This window comes from Phyllobates terribilis, unplaced genomic scaffold (genome assembly GCF_046119375.1).
Source record: "Phyllobates terribilis strain yellow unplaced genomic scaffold, ASM4611937v1 Scaffold_1__5_contigs__length_1240528914, whole genome shotgun sequence".
Classification (NCBI taxonomy): Eukaryota; Metazoa; Chordata; class Amphibia; order Anura; family Dendrobatidae; genus Phyllobates; species Phyllobates terribilis.
In genome coordinates this window covers 997422536-997434601 of record NW_027362761.1, presented here as the reverse complement: position 1 = coordinate 997434601, position 12066 = coordinate 997422536, and the positions used below count along the sequence as shown (strand labels likewise).

General features: G+C 38.1%; 1 protein-coding gene across 1 annotated transcript in view; it reads right to left on the bottom strand.

Moving 5' to 3' along the window:
- GLRA3 (glycine receptor alpha 3) overlaps positions 1 to 12066 on the bottom strand; it is a 562486-nt gene that overhangs the window by 160525 nt on the left and 389895 nt on the right. The window contains exons 5-6 of the mRNA XM_073656226.1: positions 6317 to 6399; positions 796 to 933 (exon numbers count right to left, since the gene is read on the bottom strand). Coding sequence (XP_073512327.1) covers positions 796 to 933; positions 6317 to 6399 — 221 coding nt within the window. The remainder of the gene's footprint in view (positions 1 to 795; positions 934 to 6316; positions 6400 to 12066) is intronic.

Sequence of the window (12066 nt, the reverse complement as noted above, 5' to 3'; positions counted from 1 at the left end):
TTTTCTTTTGTCTTTTTAAACCTTTATATAAAAAAAGGAAAAGGAATGTGAAAAAGAATATAGTTTATGTCTATCTCAAAAGCTAAGAAGCAAACTTTATCTGACACAAGCCTTTGTTTCAGTATTTTATTTCTGTAGCAAAATAGGAAGGAGGATTATTACTCTGCCCTCATTGTTTGCAGTGCATCAATAACAAAAAAATGGTTTTATCTAGGTGCTCTATTGCAATCTATAAGAGATCAATCAATTAATAGTCACACTGACTCTGCTGGTCCTGCACCTCCCTATCACTTGAATCTTTGAAAATGGGAGTGGTAGTCTCAGTCTGTGAATAACAATACAATGTTCTTCATCATGGCAGCAGAACACTGCAATCAGATTTAGGCCTTTTTATCCCGTTCTGTAATAATGAACTGCGCACTCTTACCTCCTATTCCTAGGCTGTAAAATGTTAATGCAATCTTCAGCAGCATGTGAAATGGGGCCTGGTATTTTTATTGAGTCGAATTGCAAATTGTTTTGAATTTGTTGAGACCTACAAAGTTCAGGAAATTTGATTTGAAGTCGATTGGCAATGGATTGATGTAGTTGATATGCCTTAAGATTTTGATATATATAGCCAAATAATAATGTAATGTAATAATAATGTTTTGTACAATTGATTAGCGATTAAATTTTTTATTTTATCACAATGAAAGGCTCGAAATATTTAAAGACTCTTAAATGTCAGTGAATTAATAGTACAGGAAAAAAGTGCAATAATAAGATCAGGTAGGAGGATTAGGAGAGGATTACCTGTATTATAGTGCTTGGTACAATAACGTAAGTCTTTTTCTTCTTTTAGGACAAACTGTGGAAGAGTCAGTCCATCTGCTATCTGTACAGGTGCATTGTCTTGCCATTCAAAAATAAGATCATTCATTGTGTATCCAACTGGAAGACATATAAGCATAACCTAGAGATAAATATGTCATATGACGGTTCTGTCACGCGACAACATAAAATAATAATCATTCAGACTCTTTCTTAAGTAAAAATAAAGATTGCCTCTTTTTACTAAATATTAATGACAAAAGTTACAGAAATTAAAATGTTAATTTCTATATTTAATTGCTCTATAAAGGTCTCTATTATAGCGTCAAGGACGTGTTTTCTGGTTCCATGAACACATGTCTTGGAATTATCTTCTTGACTCCATATAAAATACTTTGATACTCAATAGTATGGTGTGTATTCAATTGAAAACAGCTGTGGGTAATACTGATTATCATCTGAAGCATGTCAACAGTTGCCAGAAGAAACATCCTAAATTCAAAGACATTAATCTGACAAGAAACAACTGCTATATCAAAATCTGTTCTGCCAAAGTGAATGTGTTTGCAAAGGATGAAAAGTTAATTATACAGGTTTATTGTATAGTGTTTATCAAAAGTGTTAATAATGGTTACATTACAGAAAGATAACTTTTCTTTTATGGTCTCATATAGAGTGATGAAAATATGACAATTAATTTTGTGTCTGTTAACATGTTATACGATTTTATATACATTTTCATTTAATCTTTTGTAAATAATTCTTAATCATTATTAGATAAAAGTAAATCTCCTGACATTCATTTAAGGCAGATTCGCTTCATTTGGACTGAATAAAAACAGTCAAAATCAATAATGCCTCGATTGCCATTTATTTACAGCACAGCATAATAATCAGAGATGAGGAAAAGGCAAAAAAAATAAAGCACATTATTCTCCAGTCCTTGACCCTCAACTGACTCCTTTGCGGCTCTCACTACGGCTCCCTGGACCAACTCATGAGCCTTCGGTTCTTCTGGTGCTAACGCCCATGTTGTCAAATGGGTGATGTTACACACCATAGACATACATTGCCCCCATGACCCCGTGGGCCACAGCATCGGAAGAACTGATGATCCGTGTGGAGGACCCGGAGCTATGACGGCATATAATATGGTATAAAGAGTTAAGTGAGGGCATAGAAGCCTAGACAAGTTAGAATAATGTGCTATTTTATTCTAACCCCTTCCCAGACCTCTAAACAATCTAGCAAAATGGCAGCCAAAATTTTTTTGTTTTGCTTCAATTTGCTCTTCTCTAATCAATTAGCAATGTAACAATAGCTACATTATGCCTACACCATCTGATGGAGAAATTTAAGGTAACACAAATCCTCCCTTTTTATGTCCTATCAAGCGGAACACTGGAGCGGGACTCCTCACACTCAGCTGTTCACTGGAGTGGTTATATTTATAGAATGGTTGTTTTTAAGAGACAACCTCTTTATAGTTGTGCAAAAGGGAAACCTTAAACATCTATCTATTTTGGTTGCAAAATTGCAATATAACGGAAAACTTGTATATAACTATGCTGATGGTTTGGATCTCTGTAGCAGAATAAAGAGCTCTGTTGTATATAAAGAAATATTAAGGAACTAAGCAGCACAAAATGTTGGACGTAAAAATAATATGATTAAAAATTGTTAAATGTTTTTTGTTTTGCTTTTTTAAATTTGGGGTTAAGCAATAAAACAACTTTAACGAGTGAAGACTCAGGGTATGTTCATATGTAGAAGATTTGCTTCAAATTTTTCACAGTGTATTGGCAGCTTACACACGTGGTCAAAATTGCTGGTACCCCTTGTTTAATGAAAGAAAAATCCACAATGGTCACAGAAATAACTTGAATCTGACAAAAGTAATAATAAATTAAAAATCTATGAAAATAAACAAATGAAAGTCAGACATTGCTTTTCAACCCTGCTTCCACAGAATTTTTAAAAAAATTAAACTCATGAAATAGGCCTGGACAGAAATGATGGTACCCCTGAAAATAATGTGACAAAAGGGACATGTTAAATCAAGTTGTATCCACTAATTAGCATCACAGGTGTCTTCAATCTTGTAAGTAGTCAGTGGGCCTGTATATAGGGCTACAGATACACTCAATATCTGACATGAAATCAGAATAAACATTTCCCATTTTAGGTAATTTAGGATTACCATAATTTTTAATATTTGCCAAATGCCAGAATAATGAGAGAGAGAGAATGTTTTAAGGCATTTTTATTACTTACAGCAAAGTCAAAAGTTTACATACACTAACATCACTATGCCTTTAAACAATTCTGGACTGCCCATATGATGATGTCATGTGTTTGAAAGCTTCTGATAGGTTTTTTGGCAACATCTGAGTTAATTTAGAGACCCACCTGTGGATGTATTTTAATGCACACCTGAAACACACTGCTTCTTTGTGTAGCATCATGGAAATGTCTAAAGAAATCAGCCAAGATATCAGGAAGAGAATTGTAGACTTGCACAAGTCTGGCTCAGCCTCGTTCATCTGTACAAATAATTATACACAAGTACAAACAAGATGGGAATATCCAGCCATCATACCCTCAGGAAGGAGACGGGTTCTGTGTCCCAGAGATGAACGTGCTTTGGTCCGACATGTGCGTATCAATCCAAGGACAAAAGCAAAATACCTTGTGAAGATGATGGCGGAAGCTGGTAAGATAGTGTCAATATCCACAGTGAAACAAGTAGTGTATCAACGTGGGCTGAAAGGCCACTCTGTCAGTAAGAAGCCATTACTCCAAAAGAAACATAAAAAAGCCAGATTAATGTTTGCAAATGTACACAGGAACAAAGACCTTAATTTTTGGAGACATGTCCTGTGGTCTGATGAGACTAAAATTGAACTTTTTGGGCATAATGACCATCGTTACATTTGAAGGAAAAAGGGAGAAGCTTGGAAGCCTAAGAACACCATGCCAACTGTGAAAAACGGGGGTGGCAGCATCATGTTGTGGGGTTGTTTTACTGCAGGAGGGACTGGTTCACTTCACAAAATAGATGGCATCATGAGAAAAGAAGATTATATGGCAATACCGAAGCAACATCTCAAGACATCAGTCAGGAAGTTAAAGCTTGGGCGGAAATGGGTCTTCCAAATCGACAATGACCCGAAGCATATTGCCAAAATGGTAACAAAGTGACTTAAGGATAACAAAGTCAATGTTTTGGAGTGGCCATCACAAAGCCCTAATCTAAATAAATAATAATAATAATCTCAATCCTATTGAACATTTATGGGCAATGCTTAAAAGGCAGGTGCGAGCAAGGCGACCTACAAACCTGGATCAGTTATACCAGTTTTGTCAGGAGGAAAGGGCCCAAATTCCGACCAACTATTGTGAGAAGCTTGTGGAAGGATATCCCACACGTTTGACCCAAGTCATTCAGTTTAAGGGCAATGGTACCAAATACTAATAAAATATACAGTACAGACCAAATGTTTGGACACACCTTCTCATTTAAAGATTTTTCTGTATTTTCATGACTTTGAAAATTGTAGATTCACACTGAAGGCAACAAAACTATGAGTTAACACATGTAGAATTATATACTTAACAACAAAGTGTGAAACAACTGGAAATATGTCTTATATTCTAGGTTCTTCAAAGTAGCCACCTTTTGCTTTGATGACTACTTTGAACACTCTTGGCATTCTCTTGATGAGCTTCAAGAGCTAGTCACCGGAAATGGTCTTCCAACAATCTTGAAGGAGTTCCCAGAGATGCTTAGCACTTGTTGGCCCTTTTGCCTTCATTCTGCGGTCCAGCTCACCCCAAACCATCTCGATTGGGTTCAGGTCTGGTGACTGTGGAGGCCAGGTCATCTGGCATAGCAACCCATCACTCTCTTTCTTGGTCAAATAGCCCTTACACTGCCTGGAGGTGTGTTTGGGGTCATTGTCCTGTTGAAAAATAAATGATGGTCCAACTAAATGCAAACCGGATGGAATAGCATGCCGCTGCAAGATGCTGTGGTAGCCATGCTGGTTCAGTATGCCTGCAATTTTGAATAAATCCCCAACAGTGTCACCAGCAAAGCACCCCCACACCATCACACCTCCTCCTCCATGCTTCACGGTGGGAATCAGGCATGTAGAGTCCATCCGTTCACCTTTTCTGCATCACACATAGATACGGTGGTTGGAACCAAAGATCTCAAATTTGGACTCATCAGACCAAAGCACAGATTTCCACTGATCTAATGTCCATTCCTTGTGTTCTTTAGCCCAAACAAGTCTCTTCTGCTTGTTGCCTGTCCTTAGCAGTGGTTTCCTAGCAGCTATTTTACCATGAAGGCCTGCTGCACAAAGTCTCCTCTTAACAGGTGTTGAAGAGATTTGTCTTCTGCTAGAACTCTGTGTGGCATTGACCTGGTCTCTAATCTGAGCTGCTGTTAACCTGCGATTTCTGAGACTTGTGACTCGGATAAACTTATCCTCAGAAGCAGAGGTGACTCTTGGTCTTCCTTTCCTGGGGCGGTCTTCATGTGAGCCAGTTTCTTTGTAGCGCTTGATGGTTTTTGCAACTGCACTTGGGGACACTTTCAAAGTTTTCCCAATTTTTCAAACTGACTGACCTTCATTTCTTAAAGTAATGATGGCCACTCGTTTTTCTTTACTTAGCTGCTTTTTTCTTGCCATAATACAAATTCTAACAGTCTATTCAGTAGGACTATTAGCTGTGTATCCACCAGACTTCTGCACAACACAACTGATGGTTCCAACCCCATTTATAAGGCAAGAAATCCCACTTATTAAACCTGACAGGGCACACCTGTGAAGTGAAAACCATTTCCGGTGACTACCTCTTGAAGCTCATCAAGAGAATGCCAAGAGTGTGCAAAGCAGTCATCAAAGCAAAAGGTGGCTACTTTGAAGAACCTAGAATATAAGACATATTTTCAGTTGTTTCAAACTTTTTTTGTTAAGTATATAATTCCACATGTGTTAATTCATAGTTTTGATGCCTTCAGTGTGAATGTACAATTTTCATAGTCATGAAAATACAGAAAAATCTTTAAATGAGAAGGTGTGTCCAAACTTTTGGTCTGTACTGTATATAATTCCACATTTGTTAATTCATAGTTATGATGCCTTCAGTGTGAATGTACAATTTTCAAAGTCATGAAAATACAGAAAAATCTTTAAATGAGAAGGTGTGTCCAAACTTTTGGTCTGTACTGTATGTAAACTTTTGACTTTATAGTAAGTACTAAAATGCCTTAAAACATTCTCTCTCTCTCATTATTCTGGGAATTGGCAAATATTAAAAATTATGGTAATCCTAATTGATCTAAAACGGGAAAGGTTTATTCTGATTTCATGTCATATATTGAGAAAACATGCATATGTGTCTTTTTATATAGTGTAAGTAAACAACTGGTTTCAACTGTAGGTTCAGTGGCTCTATTTGTAAATATTACGGTTTTTAGCGTCACACTTACAGCTTTCCAGTTGCATTATACAAGTTTGCACATCCATAGGAAAATTTTTTAGATCCATAGGACAGGACAGTGTAAGCGTCAGCCTGAAATCAAAAGAAAATAGTATTAAAGCTACAAATTGAAGGGCAATAGACCTTCATGCTGAGGTCATTAAAACAAAGACTGTAAAATATGTGTGCAACATTCCTGTAAAGCTATAATGAAAAGACAGCTGCAACTATTCTATTGTCCTTTAATATCTTTGGTCACTTGATCTGTGCCCACCTACTGGTCTTACAATGAGGAGCAAAAGGGTATAAATGTTTTAAACTTTTGACTTTTAGGCTCCATACATCACCATACACTATTGCTTCGAATGCGAGACTACCATAATTTTATAGAGAATTATCTTGGCTATCTCATACGTAAATTTGTCTTGTAACTATTTAGAATATGATTAGTTATGCAGATTGCACCTGTTCTCACATTCCCTAATAGCTCAGTGTGTTATTAGGTTGATTCTGAAGGGAAAGGTCACTGGTTCGAATCAAGGAGCATCCATGAAGAAGATTTCCCAAAAAAAGAGAAGCAGCAGTCTCATGGTCATAAAAATTGCCAAACGGCATCATGTGAGCTCCATGACAGTTGGAAGAATACAAAATGAAGTCCGTCCATCCATTCAAAAGCCAAGAGGTAGACGTCCAGGTAAAATATCAGCAAGTCGGCTCATCACAAGTTCTGATGTGATAAACATGGCAGTGGAGTTGGCTCGAATGCTTGATAATAATGAGATCACAGATGTCCATGCAAGCACCGTGCGACGCATATTCCACAAGTCTGGAATGGTGGCCAGAAAAAAGAAGTCTTGACTTCAATATCGTCATAAGAGGCATTGCCTCCAGTTTACAAACAAGTATGAACTGTGGACAGTAGAAGATTGGAAACGGGTGATTTGGAGCAATGAAACGAAAGTCGATAGATTAGGCTTTGATAGATTCAAATGGGCCTGGAATAAACAAGGGAAAAAGGGGCTAACGGATCGAGAAATTGAAGAAACTGTCAAGTTCGGTGGAGGAAGCCTGATGATATGGGGTTTTTTAGATACTTGACCAGGATCGATAATGATCTCAATGATGAGCTATATGTGAGTATCTGACAAGGTTACTTCGTACACTCGAATACTATGGGTAGAAAAGGACGACATACATTTTATGAAAGATACTTTCACAACATGTACAAAATGGTACATTTAGATTTGAGATGGAGTTTCTATAAGCATGCTGTGCTATTTTTTTCTGATGTAGAGGCAATGAAAGAGTGACAAATGAAACCTTCACTTTCTAACTGGTTAGATGCTGAATCTAATGGGTTAAATGGGATGAGATCGGTATTCTGTAAAATGGTGTTAGAGAAGGGTGTTAGCGCTATAATACATTGGTGTCCTTAAATGATGCCAATGCTGTGCAACATAATCAACTATCATGAAATCACATCAGAAAGAACTTCCTACAATGTACAGTAGAGGCAATGTGTCATCAAAAAATTACCTATTGTTTAAATCAGATTTGTGTTACATATATTGTTTTAAAAAGTAAATTTTATTTCATATTACAAGCTATATTAAAAAACAAAATTGCTGTTTTATACTATCCACTGGGACTATTTTAGACTTTTACTTCCTGTTTTTGTTTTTTTTCAGGAATAGTATTCAGCAGTCTCTTAATCCTCAGAGGCGAGAATAGAATGACACATAACTTTATACATAGCTGATAACTCAGGATTAATCATTCACAATAGGTCATGTCACAGCTCACAATGACCTTCACAATGACCTTTGTACGCACTCACTGGATGCTTCAATAGAAAAGGTAGGGTTTATGTCAGTCTATTGCTGTTATTTTAAGTAGAAGTTTAAAAAAGCCCCAGTGGCCATTGTGAAAAATTGCAAAATTACTCATTTTAATACAGATTATGATATGAAAAAAAACATTTCCAATTTAAAAAAAAAAACATTAACACGAAAACATGATTTAAACATGAGGTCATTTTCTAATTACATATTCCGTTTAAAGGGGTTGTCCACTACTTTGACATTGATGCACCCCCGCCGATCAGCTGTTATCAGTGCCGGCGGCCGCCGGCTGGAAGTCCGGGAAGTTGTAGCGGCCGCCGCTTGTAACTGCACATCTGCCTCCCATTCAATTGCTTGGGAGGCAGATGTGCAGTTACAAGCGGCGGCCACTACAACTTGACAGCCAAGCACCACAGGTAAGGACTTCTGGCTGGCTGCCACTGCCACCGGCACCGATAATAGCTAATCGCCGCTGGTGCCTCGTGCATTGATAGGGCATCAATGTCAAAGTAGTGGACAATTTCTTTAAGGCAAAGGTCAGAAAGGTGTTAAAGGGGCATTTTAGAATTCAGTAATATTTGTATCAATTCTTTATTTCTGCATCATTTCTGCTCTGTGATCACTATATTTGGTTAGAAATCAGAGAACCATCATGGAAATTTTTAGGGTACTTTACAAATTGCAAATTTTTAACTGCAGATTTTTCTGCAGATCCATGCCAACCCTGCATCAAAATCAGTAACAATATTTGTTGCATTGCAAAGGGTAAAATCAATGGTTAATATCTTCAGGAAATATTGACTTGTAAGTAGAGCATTTAAGATTTCAGCTGCAAAATTTTAGCAGATTGTCAATGTGATTTGGTAAAATCTCATCCACTTTTTCTGCTGGGGTAATTTGTTGGTGTAATACACTGCAAACAGCAAAATACACAGCAGGGGATCCACAAATGGAAAATGTGGGACTGATTCTATATTGTTTACATTTAGGGTGTAGTGAGACGGTGATATGAATTGGACCGAGATCGGTCTGCAATTCCGAATGTGACAGCTGCATAGAGATATATGAAACTGTCACGCTCAGGTCGGGGGATTCGCTGGACAGTCCTTGCATTGTGGTCCAATTTCCATCCGATTTATATGGCCTTCTAACTACGCCCTTAGAAGGTGAAAATCTTTCCCGATCATGTGATCACACAGTGCATTACAGTACAGTTATCAGAGCCTTGTTTTATAATGAGCCTTGCACCTGGGTGTCCATCACATGATCAGGACAGGTTATCTTTCTATTGGAAAAGATGTTTCAATGCACCCACAGCTAGAAAAGAACTTGGAAACCATCAAGTGTTGAAACACAAAGTATATTGAAAAATTGTTTAAATGGAACCTGTCACGTAAAATAATGCTATTAAGTTGTAGATATGGGGCTAATCTGCAAGTTAATATCGTTCTGACAACATGCAGAATCTGCACTGAGAGCCCCACTGCTGGGAGGAAATTTAACTTTACTTCCCCCGGCTTCCAGTCTCAGTGTATAGAAATCGGCAGTTGTAACTGCGTCCATGACACTTACTGACATCTGGCTCTAATGCTGGGCTTGCTGTCTGTCAGTGTCTTGGGCGCGGATACGGACACCGCTTTCTATGTTTAGAGTGGTGACTGTAACCATGCCAGCATCGCCCCTGTGACTGAAAGAGTGAGGATGCCGGGGGAATAAAGTTAATTTCCTTCCAGCAATGGGGCTCTCATAGCAAAGACCACACAGGGACAGAATGTTATTAACCTGCAGATTAACCCCATATCTGCTGGTTAATAGCATTATTTTACATGTCAGGTTGTCAGGTTCATTTTAACATAATATATTCAGTAATCTTTATTTTCATAAGATTGGCACACAACAATAAGCCAGTGTTTCTGCTTTACTGGCTAATCATACTCTAGACCCCAATAATACTTATAGTTATAATAAGATGTGAAATGAAAACAAAATATTCCGTGCTCATTCTAAAACAAGTATTTTCGTCAAAAGTAACTGAGCTGGTGAATTCTATATATGATCTTTCTATTAATTTGTTGACATATGTTTGTATGCATTGCTTTTTAGAAGATTTACTACCACAGAACCTGTAAAGTTGCCTATGGATAGAATGTTAAACGTGGCCAGGAAGCTCATAGCCCAAAATTGGTTGCAGGAAGGGAATTTATAGATGAGATAAAATTAACTGGCTGTGTTACATGGAATGTGTGATTGCAGAGAGGCTCTCGGAAAATGTAAATAGTTATTATCAATGTGGCTCAATAAATCAGGGCATCCCAAGGGATAAGATTTCCATTTGAAGGTTATATATAAATGGTACTAGAGGACACCAAGTCTCTGTTTGTCTCTATGATATTGCTTCTATTGGGGTGTCACCCAGAGTTTTTTATGGTATATCAAGGATTTGTATAGTGATAATATGTGCTCTGTTATGTTTGTGATGATATACCTGCACCTATCATTGATTATACATTAAATGTCTTTTTCTTATCTCTTTATGGTGGGAATGAGAAGGGGACCACTAAGCAAAGACGTGATGTCCTTTCTTGAAGGTAAAGCACTGTAAAAGTCTAATAAACATTTTGATATTTAAAATGATATATTTACAGGTAGGTAAAGATCCCATTTTCCCCAAATTACTGTAAGTACATTTGATGCTAGTCCTAAACTGGTCTACAACCTGTGACTGTGTAAAGGAGTTAAAGATTGCTGACACCCCCAAATATTGCGATTTTATGGTTAATGCTATGGTTTATCGTAATCCCTTTAATGTGAAAGGTATGAGACAATAGGCAGCCTGGCAGGGAAGAGTTAAAGTGAGACAGCCCTGTCCCTAGGGGGGATTTTGGTCTAAAAGAAAAAAGGGTAATGATTTCTGGTTAGTAATAGTTATGGAGCAGTGTGTTACAAGAGAACAAGTGGGAGACTGAGAAGCAAAGAGAAGGCCGCACCAGGGCGAGTGTGATAAGGATGAGGATACCATGCTTATACATTGACCCCAATACTGATTAGTGGATGAGAAGCTGGAGTACAGCTGATAAGACCTAGGATCAGGACAGAGATCTGGGAGAGAGGTGAAGAAGCAACTTCAGTGATACTGACCCAGAAGTTCAGAGAGGTAGCTATGAGTTTGTGAGGACTCTTAGATGGCAAGGTAAGAAGGAAAGTGGCAAGTAGAAGCTGGACTTGGAATTTAGAGGAAGAAGTCTAGATAGCGAAGCTGAGGCACCGATTGTACACTGTGAGTGGGCTTCAGGCAGAAGGAAAGGAAAGTACTACCTGGAAAGATAGAGGGCCAGAGGGCAGATGCGTGTAAACTAGATAAGAGACTACTAGATACAGTATAAGATATGTATAAGATATGTGGCTTCACATGTAACCATTAAGCCCGTGCCTCAGAAGATGTAATTTAGGCTATGTACACATTATGTTTTTGCCACATGTCAGTGTCTTCAGCAGGGTTTGTTTCTGAAGCCCTGAAAAATGGGATTCAGACATATCCGTATATGGGGCTGATGAATTTAATGATTCAGATGGTGTCACTTTCTGTTTTGTCTGACCTATTTTCCGTCAGTATCCGCCTTTTTCAGGCAGGCACAAAAACATGGTTGATCACGTTTTTGTACACGACTGAAAAAGGCAAATGCTGGCGATAATGAGGTCAGGCAGAGCACAAAGTGACAGCTTCATTAAAGTCAATGACCCCATCAGCGGATACGCTGAATCCAATTTTTCAAGGCTTCAGATGAAAGCTCCGACAGCCATGAATGTGTGGCTAAAAAGTGATGTGAACATAGCCTCACAAGTCATATACTTGCTATTATCTGTGTAGCGTCGGCGTCCCTGCCCCCTGCTAGGCAGGGACGCCGTTCCCCTCACCTCT